Below are 13,325 nucleotides of genomic sequence, written 5' to 3'. Positions count from 1 at the left end.
CTTCTTTATTATATTGGTTTGTAAATTAACTAACATGTAACAAAAAAGAAATACATGAAGGTAAGAAATTTTTCATTCTCAAGTCTTTCTTTTCATTTCCTATATTTTGCCTATATAAATTCATATTTAATTTCATGAAGATTCAAATTCAAGAATATATTTTCTCTCCTTCATTATATTAGTTTATGATTTAACTAACATGTAACAAAAAAAAGAACATGACAAGGTAAAATATATTTCATTCTCAAATCTCTTTTTATTTTTATACATTTTGTTTTTATGAGGAACTTGTTCCTATAACAATTTTGAATGAGTACTTTCTTTACTCTTTGTAAAATTATTTTCCTTATCAGGTTGAATGGATATTTTCTTTACATTTTATAAAATATTTTTTTCTCATCATGTTGTAGAGATGTATTTTTCTTTATATTTTGCAAAATTATTTTTCCTATCAGGTTGTCGAAAAGATATTTTCTTAACATTTTGTAAAAGTATTTTTTATCTTATCGTGTGTTAGAAAGGGTATTTCTTACTTAGTTATATTTTCTAAGGGGTCGTTTGGTTACTGTATAAGAGACATTTTTTTCATATATAAAAAGTTGTATTAGCTTTACTATGTTTGGTAGAAGTTTTTTATTACGTAAAAAAGTCAACATAACTTATACCATGTTTGGTTGGTAAGAATTTAAATGTTGTATAAAAGTTATTCATGTATTAATTTATACGGTGTTTGGTCGCATTTTTTGTAGTCCCTACATAATTAATACCAACATAACTTATGAGAGAATCTATGTATAAAGTTATGCAGGGTAGAAGGTGGAATAAGTTATGTGGGTATTAGTTATACATGTATTAAAATGATAAATTACATATTTACCCTATTAATTTTTTATTTATTTTTTAATTGGAAACTTTACTGTTTCTATATACGTTTGTTGTTTTTATTTCTTTTTATATATAGATCATTTTCATTTATTTTATTTTATTTTATTGGAAACTTTACTGTTTTCCTATCTACATTTGTTGTTTAAAATTTTTTTTTTAATTGGAAATTTTACTGTTTTCTATCTACGTTTGTTGTTTTTATTTCTTTTTATATATAGACCATTTTCATTTCTTTTTATATACTTACAGCTTTTATTTATTTATACAAATATAAATATTTTCTTAATATTAGAAATTTGATTGTATATTTTTTGACGGTACATATGCTAATCAAATATTAGCATTATATATTATTCAATATATTCCACATTTTATTAGCATGTATTATTATTTTGTAAATAATATATATTAATAATTTACAACAAGTTTAATATTCAATAGTTAATAATTCATGTATTGTAATCTCTACATAACTAAATAATACATACATAACTAATATCCACATAGCTAATACCTGCATAGTTAAACCCTGCATAACTAAACTCTGCATAACTAATACCTGCATAACTCTAACCAGTAACCAACCGGCCCCTAAATGTATTTTCTTATCATTAACTAACAAGATTACAATCCATTTGTATCAAGTATACTATACTACATAAATAATCTTGAATTAGTGCAGTGCTCGGATACTATACTAGTGTAATATTGAGGAGTAGGACTGGGCATGAAATATCGAAAATTGAATTACCGAATCAAATCAAAAAAATTGTTAGTTGGTATTCGGTAATTGGGCATTCGGGTTTGGGTTTGATATGAGACATTAATACCAGGGGCGTATACATGAGGGGCTCACCGGGTTCACGTGAAGCCATGGTCCCCTCCCGAAATCATATATAGTAGTGTTATATTTTTAAAAAAATATTTAAATATAGATGTATGAACGTATCAAATAATGTCGTACGATGATGATTGAGTGCACCTCTGTAGGTGAGGTTAGAAATTTGAATATTTTATCAACATGTCCATTACTCGTTAGTACAAGTCCAAAGAGAATGTTAAAGAATAATTAACATAAACAACCCAAATACATGTCTTTTAGTTGTATCAATTTGTTTTTCTTGATGTCTTCTTACTTATTGTTCTATTATAACGTGTATCCACATAAAAAATAGAAATGATTGGAAAAATAGTATTAACTTTGTAATACAATCGGCTACAACTTCAATATGGTATTACCGAATACCATATCAAATAAAAATTTAATTTACGGATTATCGAATCGAAATTTAAAATTTTGATATTTGATATCTACTTTTAACTATCAATTACTGAATTACCGAACTCGAAATTTGATAATCCCGAACCGAATACGGAATACCCACTCCTCAATTGGGTCAAAACCGCCTTAATCGGGGTAATTTACCTAGTATAAAATAGGCGCGCAGTGTGAATTTCAAATTGAAGCTCAAACAGACAGTAGCAGTCAGGAAGAAGCAATTTTCTTGTATTCAAAGGTAAAATGGCGAAACCCAAAAGCCCTTTTCAATACAATTCACTCCGTAATCATTTGTTGGTTTCTCCTAATTCACTACTCATACATTTTTCTTTATTGATTGAAATGTGATTACAATTCGATTGATATTACGTTTGTTGTGTGTTTTCTTATTCGGATCGGATAAATATTTCACAAATCACCATAATAATCTGAAAATTTTGGTGGATTTCTCTCAATGTGAATACAATAATAGCTGATTTTGAGATTTCGTTATATTTGTAAACTAGGTTAGGCTGGATCATAGACTGGGATAGAAGAAAGACCTAGATGTTAATATTACCTTTTTGATTGATCCAGATAATTTGATTCTTCTTCTTCTTCTGTGATTATTTTATTTTTTTCGAGTTTTGCTATGCTTCTTGAGGTTGTAATGGCATTAGTGGAAGGAAACATGAAAACAGTTGGCTTAAGAAAATTTGGTTTGATTGGAAAAATCTCATTCTTTTGTTGATTGAAGATTCAATGCAGGCTAGTAGCATTGTAGCAAAATCACATTTTATAGTTATTTGGGGAATACAGAGTATTAGTAAGATCACTATATATCATAAATGCGCGAAAATAGTCTCTATTTCTTTTTGAGGTAGAGGTAAGGTCTATGTACACTCTAACCGATCTAAACCCCACTTGTGGGATTATACTGGGTATGTTGTTGTTGTTGTACTATCAGAAATTCATGGAAAGGTGAGTTCTGATAGTCAAGTTTTTATGTTGGAACTGTTTTTTTCCCTTTCTGTTAATGAATAAATGTTGACATTATGGTACAATTCTCCCGCGAGTTGGCAAATTGTTTGTCAATATGATATTTCAAGTAGTATGTCGTTGTTCGACTGATGTGGTAGTCTGAGGGATGATAATTTGATTAAGTAGCTTTTTACAGTGAGATGGTTAATTTGCTTCACTTGCATTTGGATGATTTTCTGTGGCATCATGGAACCCTGATAATTGTTTTATCTGAAGGTGTTTGAATTGCTTATATTTTGGGGAAGTTTACTTTCTACATCTCATGGAAGCTGTATTTGAAGAGTATGCTGCCTTTGAGAATAAAGTGAAACGAAGCGTCTATATTGACAATCTTTCACCTTTGGCTAAGGAGTCTGTTATCAAAGCTGCACTTGATCAGTTCGGAAATGTAATTCAAGTCACGTTAATCCGAACCTACCTTGAACTAAAAGGGATGGGACGAGCTGCTTTAGTTGAGATGCAGAATGCAGATGAGGCAAGAACAATCATCTCTGAGATACGAAATTCCCCTTTCATGATCTCGGGCATGCCAAGACCTGTTAGGGCACGTCCTGCAGTAGTTGAGATGTTTGATGATCGCCCAAGGAAACCTGATAGGACGATAATGTGCTACTGGTTGAAATCCAATTATCCTGATTTTGAAGTGGCCACGAAGATGAAGCGTATAGTTAGGAACCATGCAAAAGAAGCCAATTTTTTGCTCAAGGTGAACATTTGCTCATAAAATTGATTTCATGGTTATAATACATTGTTGTCCTAAATAGTTCCTTCTCTTCACGTAGCGTCAATTGGAGGAGGAAGAACAACTAGCAAAAGAGCAGTCAGAGTCCTTGAACGCAATCTACAATAAGTATGAACTCGTTCAGCATGTCTTTAACAGTGGAACTGCTACGCGATTGGCAAAGCATTATAAAATGCGTACTGATGTTCGCCAGTAATCAACACTCTCATCCATAAACTTGTAGAGATATAAAGATTCAACTGTTAAACCAAATGACATATTTTGCCTTTTGTTAAGTACTTCATTTCCAGGCAGCACAAGAGCCTTTATATGTGCTATCATTCATGTGCTCTTGAATTGTAATTGTTAGCCTAAAATGTACTACTTTACAAGATATCTTGTGACCCTGCAGTCAATTAACCTTTACTTTTTTGAGCTAGTATAGTTTTTTTCTATTATTGTATTGACACAATACATAAAAAAATGTTATCTCCTATATTCAGATTAGCAAACTAGAAATGATAAAAGATGAAAAGAAAAAAAAAACTATTCGAGTCCACAGAATCCATTGTGTGTCCTTAAGAAATTTAATCCCCTCAAGTACCTGAGGTTGTAGATTAATTTCTCCCAAGATAAAACAGATTAACCATTAAAGAAGTAGCGGTACCTCAAACTTCGATAATTTCAACGAACTCAAAAAGACAGCAACGAGATCACACACAGACACGATTGATCGATTTTGTTTTGTAAGAAATGTATGCATAAGAAGGGAAGAATTCGATTCAGAAAAATGAGAGAAAGTCTCTTTATTTATAGCCAACAAAAGGGTGAAGGTCAAAACTCTTTGGAAAAAAGACAATCTTTCAGAAAGGTCACAGTCCTTTGGAAAATGCATAATCTTTCAAACGGTCACAACCCTTTAGAAAAGACACAACCTTTCATAAGGGTCACAACCCTTCGGCAAAGTCACAACACTTCATTTCCTATTCACACCTTTAAAATCCATCAATCCCCCACATGAATAGGGAATGACTATTGTTAAAACATATGCATGAAAAACTGTGTGATTCGTAAGTAAGGATTGATTGCATATGGATAAGTGGTTTCCCTTTGAACTTTCCATAGTGAACATATATCGAATATACTCGGTCAATCGGTAGATTTGATATCTTTGAACCGTCGAGCTTTGGTGTATATCCTTGAACTGTTTTTGGTTCTCATTGTTTTGTTCGTTTCATCCATGAACACGTCTTGGTTTATAAGTGCGTAGAGAATTAGCCTTACCGGATTCTCCTTGAAGCGGCTTACACTTCACACTTACATATGTGATTTCTAAATGTATTATTCTGTAGAGATACACCATTTGATATACCCTGTATCAAACTTAGAAACCATTAAAAAGTCCTAATGCCTTTATCTTTGTTACTGAACATTATCTTATCATGAGAATGGATCATAAAAAATATTTTGACAATGTTGAACCATCATTAGTGACTTTGTTTGATCTCCTTGAACCTAAATCTTGAGATCTCCAGTCTTCTAAGTAGAGTTACCACCACAATCACTTGTCCTCAGCCATAGTCCAATTCTCTTTGATAATCTATCAACTCCCTCTCTAGTCAGGTCTTTTGTAAGTGGATCAGACACATTATCCTTTGACCTTACATAGTCAATTATGATAATTCCACTAGAGAGTAGTTCTCTAACGATATTATGTCTACGTCATATATGACGAGACTTTCCGTTATACATCATGCTCATGCCCTACCTATTGCTACTTAACTCTCATTGTGTATGCATACTAGTGCTAAAGGTTTGGGCCAAGAAAGAATATCTTTCAAGAAATTTCGAAGTCATGCAACTTCTTCACCAGCCTTATTTAGAGTGATAAACTCAAATTTCATAGTAGAGCGAGCGATACATTTCTGTTTGAAAGATTTCTAAGAGATTGCTCCTCCACCAAGAGTAAGTACATATCCACTCATGAATTTTACTTCATTTGACCTAGTGATTCAATTTGCATCACTATATTCTTCTAATGTTGTTGAAAATTAGTTATAATGCAAAGCATAGCTTTTTAAAATATGTTTTAAATACTCTAAAACTTTTTTCATTGTCATCCAATAAGTTTGATTGAGATTACTCGTGAACCGACTCAGTTTACTAATAGCATTTGCTATATCTGATCGCTTTCACTTTATGATATACATCATACTTCTCAATACTCTAGCATAATTCAGGTGTGTGTCACTTTCTCCTTTATTATTTTGAAGTACAAAACTCACATTTATTGGAGTCTTGACAATATTGAAATCCAAATACTTAACCTTGTCAAGTACCTTTTCAATCACATTAGCAACTTCAATGTCTTTCATATCGAAGTTACTTTCTAGCATATGCTTAGTAGCATTTGTGTCAGAAATGTCTCTTTTGATGATCAACATGTCATCAACATAAAACTAAACAATGACCTTGTGATATTGAGTGTCTTTAATGTAAAAACATTTATCACATTCATTAATCTTGAATTCATTTGCCAACATAGTTTGGTCAAACTTCGCATGTCATTATTTGACCACTTGTTTTTAGTCCATGAAGTGACTTAACAAGTTAACACACTTTCTTTTCTATACTAGGAACCACAAAGCCCTTGGGTTTTTCCATGTAAATTCCTTCCTCCAATTCTCCATTTAAGAAAGTTATTTCATATTCATTTGATGAATTTGAAGGCCATATACCACAACTACCGTAATTAACATCTGAATTGATGTAATCCTAGTTAGTGGTTATTATGTGTCAAAATAATCAATGCTCTTTATTGTCTAAAGCCTATGACAACAAGTCTTTCTTTGTATTTTTAATAGTTCCATCAACTTTCTTTTCATTTTGTAGATCCACTTTGAACCTAAAGGTTTATTTCCTGGAGGAAGATTAACCAACTCTCAAGTATGGTTGCTCAAGATTGAATCTATCATATTTGTAACACCCCGTATCCTAGACAAACCAGAATGCAGATTTCAGAAATTGCAGGTGCCATCGACGGGCACCACTCACGGACCGTAGGTGGGTTCCGTGAATGGCCACCTGCAGCTCCCTTCCCAGAACCCCAGAAATTTTCAGCCAAGTCTTGACCCACGCCAAGACCTACGAACCGTAGGAGGGACTACGGTTCGTGGTTTAGACTCCCCAGATTCCAGTCTCTGAAGCCAACTAACGGTTGACCAGGACGAACCGTGGGTCAGTCCACGGACCGTCGGTGGTCCCCATAGCTTTTAAGTCAGGGGTCGTTTGGTCTTTTCCCAATGCGTTGGACCCCTAAACTACGTCGTTTAACCCCTAAACTACGTAGTTTTGGCCAGTTTTAGCCTAGCAACTAAATTAGAACCTACCCTAGTAAATTCATTCTCCAAAATTCATCCAATTAGAACGAAAAGAGGAGAAAGTAGTCGAGCAACCCTAGTCCAAGAACGCAACAAGTTTTCATCAGTTTCAGCCCCGAAATTGAAAGATTTCTCAGTGGAATTTGTCACCAGGTATGTGAGATTTCACTAAGGGTTCCTTTCACCCATTAGGTCTCTAGAATTCAGTCAGATTCTTCATTCCCTTATCAAGTTTAGACCTAGGGTTTCTAGAACTTCAGAATATTATTGTGATTCAGCTGTTAGACTAATCCAAATCGGATTATCATGTTTTCGTGAAATTATTGCTTAGTTCTTGCATGAAACTCAGAACCTTAGTTGTGTAGATTCTTTTAGTTCATTAATTACACTTGCTAGGTCAATTTATTCAGATAGACATGCCCCAGTTAAGAATGTTTCATTATCAATACATTAATGTTGCAATTTCAGTTAGCATGTCAGTATCGTGAGCTATTCAGTATTACAGATATTCAGTCATAATGTGTTAATTACATAATAAGTTGGGAGTAGGCTTCATACCGAGTGGACTAAGGGTCAGTCACCCTCATAGTCCCAGAACTACGTGCCCCGTAGGTAAGTCCCCTATGTGGGCATTATACTTAGTGATCACGCCAGTCATGCCTCTATACCATTGGCAAGGTATATTATGTCCTCTCGATGGGGTGTATACATCGGACTCCACATTTAGCTCATGTGGTTTTATGTCGGTTATTAGTAGCTCCCACAGTCAGATTCTAAAATATTGACCAAGTTATCAGTTACAATTCAGTATTCAGTATGTTATAAACTTGATCACTACATTCAATTAGTTCATATTCAACATGTTTAGCATATTCTTCCTGTTCATCTTATATCATTGATCAATATGCTCTATTTCAGTTAAGTATATATTGTTCAGCTTTATCCTATCCTGCATGCTCAGTACTTTTCAAGTACTGACGCATACTCTGCGCTACATCTTCTCATGATGTAGGTTTAGGTCCTCAGCATTCAGATCACACATAGATTGGTTTTCGATCTCTAGTTCAGCAGTATCAGTGGTGAGTCCTCATTCTTCGAGGACGATTGACATGTTATATTTCCATTTTCAGTCGTTAGTTTCAGTTTTACTAGAAGTTTGCTGGGGGCATGTCCCAACAGCTCTAGTCAGTTAGAGGCTTTATTTCAGACATAGTTAGATTCAGTTTAAGTTGAGCTTGATCTTTCAATTGTCATTAAACTCAGTTATATATATTCAGATTTAGAATGGGTATTCCACATCATTTGCCCTTTATGTTATGTTTTAATCTTCCGCACAGAACTGTCTATTTTTCAGTAAATCTTTAAGTATGCTTATGATATGCTAGCTCAAGGTTAGCTTGGGGTCACTCGTGACCTAGGTCCCGTGTCCGCGTCCTGGGGGTAGCCTCGGGGAGTGACAATATTATTGACAGTTTCTTTCCAAAAAAGGATGAGTCCACAGACGACATTGCTCTTCGAATATATGGACTCATTTCCAAGAAGAAATGTTACAAAATCAAATCCAAAGGAAGTAAATGTCCTTTGACATTTACTATGCCTCTGAATCTCTTTATTAAGTACATTCTCATTTAGTTCATTCCAAGGTTGTTTTGACCCTTTACTTGACTATCCGACGGTTCGAACTTATGAACCATAAATCAACATGCTTTACTATTTGTAGCATATCCAATGAACATAAAATCCACAATCTTAGGTCTTATTTTTGACCCCTTTGGAAATAGGAACTTGGATTTTTTCTGGACACCCCCACACTATGAAATATTTTAAGTTGGATTTTCCTCATTTCTATTTCTCATATGAAATTGATTGTATTGGAAATTGTTAGATCACTATCTTTCAAGAGTTATTGTTTGTATATACTTTAAGAGGCGACAAGAAATTCTCTATCAGGATACAACAAACCAAAACTTTTTGTTGCTCCCTTAACAAACAAAAGTTTTTTGTTGCTCCCTTTCTTAACAAACAAAACTTTTTGTTTCTCTCTTTCTGAATAGACAAACTTTTTGTTGTTCTCTTTTGCTATAATGATAGCATCCCCTACAAATTTTGTGGTAAATTTGAACTTATAAGTAGGACATTCAACATTTTTTTCAAAGTTCGATCTTTTTCATGTCTGCAATTTCATTAGAGTGAGGTGAGTATGTGCAGTAATTTGATGGATGATTCCATTTTCCAAATATATTAATGCAAAAGAAGATTCATATTATCCACATCTACGACTTCTAATCATGACAATCTTTTTATACAACTGATTTTTCAATAGTTTTATATTGCTTAGATGTTTCTATTGCTTCATCTTTACCATTCAGCAAATAGATATAACATTATCTAGTGCAATTGTCAATAAAAGTTATGAAACAGTTTTCCCACCACGAGATGGTGTTGACTTCACATCACAAATGTCAGTGTGAATCAATTTTAAGGGATTAAAATTTCTTTCAACAAATTTATAAGAATACTTAGCATACTTAGATTCAACACAAACTTGACATTTTTATTTATTGCACTCAAAGTTAGGCAAAACTTCTAAGTTGATCAGTTTGACTCAAGCAAGTAAGAACAAACAGAAATACTGAGTTTGAAGAGACCTTCTGTGAGGTAACTTTTTCCCACAAATATTTTGTTCTATACTTTTCATAACTTTGTCAAATACAGGCACTGTTTTAGAGTCAACACCTTGTCAGATGTCCTTTTCAAAAGGACAACATTCAATTTGATTGTTATAGAATTATCCATGACCATAGTCTCAACGGTCTAATAAGGCAATATGACCCAAATGTTTATTTTACAACACAAACATGACAAATCACTTTTCACCAATTTTCATGTCTATACACATAAATTTACTTTAATAGACATATCTTTTAATGAAAACAATATTTTAAGTGACACATTTTCATCAAAGAACACAATTCTTTTGAACGAGTAATATAATTTTGTGCTTTTATACTAGTCATATCATATACTAGTAAAGAGAGACTCAACGACCACAATATCAAATATACTCCAATATTTTGTGGGTCTAACATAATACAAGAATGTCATTAAATTTCATATCTTGTGATAAATAAGTAAAGAACCCCCCACATTTTAAATATGTTCTCAAAAATATTTTTCAAGTATTTGAAATTATTTTCCACATATTTTTTCTCATACTTTCAAATTGTATACCATCAAAATACACATTGGCAACACGAAGCCTTCTTTTGGAGATTTAATCCATAGAAACACCTATTGCAGGCACAAAAATCACTAATTTTATGTCACTAGTGTTTTATTTTCTTTCTGTCACAATTAGACAGACCACTTAGTATTTAAAATACTAACAATAAAGATTCAATCTTTATACAACTTGTTTCTAGTTTAACAATGAATTTTTTTATTCTTCTAATCGTTAACCGAATGAACCTTGAATTCTGATGAAGTTTATATATTCTTCGAATCAGTTTCACATTCAGACACAGTGGTAAACCAAAAAGGTTTTAATCTCCAGAAACCTCAAATACAATACCGTTTCTAGCTAACGGAGATGATTTTATATTTTTCAAATCATTTAGCCTTAATATTCCTGACGAAGATTTTGTACTCTTCAAGTCAGAATATTCATTCAAACAGAGTATTTAACAAATTGGTGAAGTTTCTATATTCTTCAAACCAAAGGAGTAAAAAATCAGATGATTTTAGTCTCCAAAAGTCAGACACAATTAAATTTCACATTGAGTAGAAAACTACAAAAAAAATTCCTCCTCTAAACATAATACATATTAATAATAATAAAGATATATATTCTGAGATCATCACATAATGACCATCTATCATAACATTTGTGAAATAAATCTCATAACTTATAAAGGATAGAAAAAATAAAATCAAGGGAAATAAAGATAGAACCTAATTTTTACTCCCATTGAATCATATTCTATCTGTCAGCAATGATTTCATGCAAGTCACTTTTCTTGCTATTTTTTTCTTTCTTTCCCAGTTTCTATCACATTCCAATTTTCCTTAGAAGACATTGAATTTCAACGAGAAACTAAACTCATGTTCAAATATTGTTAGGAGACAACATTTGTTCATTTACTTCTTCTCATAGTTATATAAACGAAGAGTATATGAGAAATAATTAAAGTGCACATCTTAGCCTTTATGCACAAAATAGTTTTTCTCATTGAAAAGAAAATTGAAGGGGTGCAATGCTTGAATGCACTTGAGAAGAAAATAAAAATAATCTTACTCATCCAAGGAAAACTTACTACAGAATACTAGCCATCTCAAATCTCTTTTATCATATGATAAAATAATTCTCTTTTTCTTCTTCTCCCCCCCCCCCTCCCCCCAACAAAAAGAATATAGAAAATAAAAGTAATTTCCTTACCACAGAAAATACCAACAATAATAAATTTCTTAAGCTTGTTATCTCCTGTATTCAGATTAGTAAATCAGAAATAATAAAAGATGAAAAGAAAAAAAAAAGAACTATCTAAGTCCACAGAACCCACTGTGTGTCCTTAATAAATTTAATCCCCTCAAGTACCCGAGGTTGTAGATTAATTCCTCCCAAGATAAAACGTATTAACCATTAAAGAAGTAGTAGTATCTCAAACTTTGATAATTTCAACGAACTCAAAAAGATATCAACGAGATCATACACACAGACACGATCGATTGATTTTATTTTGGAATAAATGTATGCAGAAGAAGGGAAGAATTCAATTCAAAAAAATGAGATAAAGTCTCTCTATTTATAGCCAACAAAGGGTAAAGGTCACAACTCTTTGGAATAAAGACAACCTTTCATAAAGGTCACAACCCTTTGGAAAAGGCACAACCTTTCGAATGCTCACACCCTTTTAGAAAAGACACAACCTTTCATAAAGGTCACAACCCTTTGGCAAAGTCACAACCCTTCATTTCCTATTCACACCTTTAAAACCCAACAAAAAATCCCTTTAACTTGATCTCAACTGACATAAATTCCCTTTGACTTTGAGTGTGCACAAACAGACACTTAAACTTGTATATAATTGAACAAGTAGACACACACGTTCTACGTGACATCCTACATGACAATTCGTGGTCCTACATGTATTATGTCATGTAGGACATGCACATCTATTGTTCAATTTTATACAAGTTTAAGTGTTTATTTGTGCATATTCAAAGTTAAAAGGGTACATATATCGGTTGAGTCCAAGTTAAAAGATATGTTTATGTTTTATGCCTATTGTTTTTTTATGGAAGAAGTTTACTGTAAGCAATGCAAAATTTGATGTGTCACAACAACTTAAACTTGATCATTGGTTTGAGCACAATGTGCATCTACTTTATATCAAAACCAACCTTGGAAATCAAGATTTAAATATCAACAAAGACAAAAATACTAGATAATTTCTTTCTCATACCTAAGCACAATATACAAAAACCTTTTGTTAAAAATAAAATATTTATAACATCAGTAAAATATAGTAATATCATTTAAGTGCACATAGTTTTTACAATCAGAATAAATAGTTATTAAAATGATTATTAATGAAGTCAGCAATATGGCAGAAAATTCATGTACTCTAAGGGGTCGTTTGGTGTGAGGGATAATACCATATAGTCCCGGGATTAAATTATAGTACCGCTTATTTTGTTGTTTGGTTGGCAAGTTCGGGATAACTTATCCCGGGATTAATAATTAGTACCGGGATAAGTTATCCCTCTATTTGGGTGGTATAGTAATCCCGGGATAACTTATCCCGGGATAAAATAGGTAAATGACAAAAATGTCTCTTTCAACCCTTTTGTTATATCACTTTTTACATTAATGAAGGGCATTTTTGTAAACAAATAAATTGTTCTTAAAATTTATTATTTTGAATACAACAAACCAAACACTCAATAAAAAATAATCCCAACACAACTTATCCCATCATAACTAATCCCAACATAACTTATCCCAACATAACTTATCCCATCATAACTCATTTTCAAACCA

General features: G+C 32.5%; 1 protein-coding gene across 1 annotated transcript; it reads left to right on the top strand.

Moving 5' to 3' along the window:
- Window positions 1-3,446: 3,446 nt before the first annotated feature.
- LOC102588408 (uncharacterized) lies at window positions 3,447-4,340 on the top strand. The gene is made up of 2 exons (XM_006340056.2): window positions 3,447-3,890; window positions 3,967-4,340. Exons 1-2 carry the CDS (start codon window positions 3,447-3,449, stop codon window positions 4,120-4,122), a joined length of 600 nt encoding a protein of 199 aa, XP_006340118.1. The 3' UTR covers window positions 4,123-4,340.
- Window positions 4,341-13,325: the final 8,985 nt, after the last annotated feature.

The sequence above is a fragment of the Solanum tuberosum genome, unplaced genomic scaffold, assembly GCF_000226075.1.
Source record: "Solanum tuberosum cultivar DM 1-3 516 R44 unplaced genomic scaffold, SolTub_3.0 scf00016, whole genome shotgun sequence".
NCBI lineage: Eukaryota > Viridiplantae > Streptophyta > Magnoliopsida > Solanales > Solanaceae > Solanum > Solanum tuberosum.
The sequence above is the reverse complement of the archived record's forward strand: the minus strand, read 5'-3'. Positions and strand labels throughout refer to the sequence as shown.

Coding starts and splice junctions, on each gene's coding strand:
- LOC102588408 (XM_006340056.2), top strand. CDS start 3,447: ATGGAAGCTGTATTTGAAGAGTATGCTGCCTTTGAGAATAAAGTGAAA. Junction 3,891..3,966: donor AAGCCAATTTTTTGCTCAAG/GTGAACATTTGC, acceptor CTCTTCACGTAG/CGTCAATTGGAGGAGGAAGA.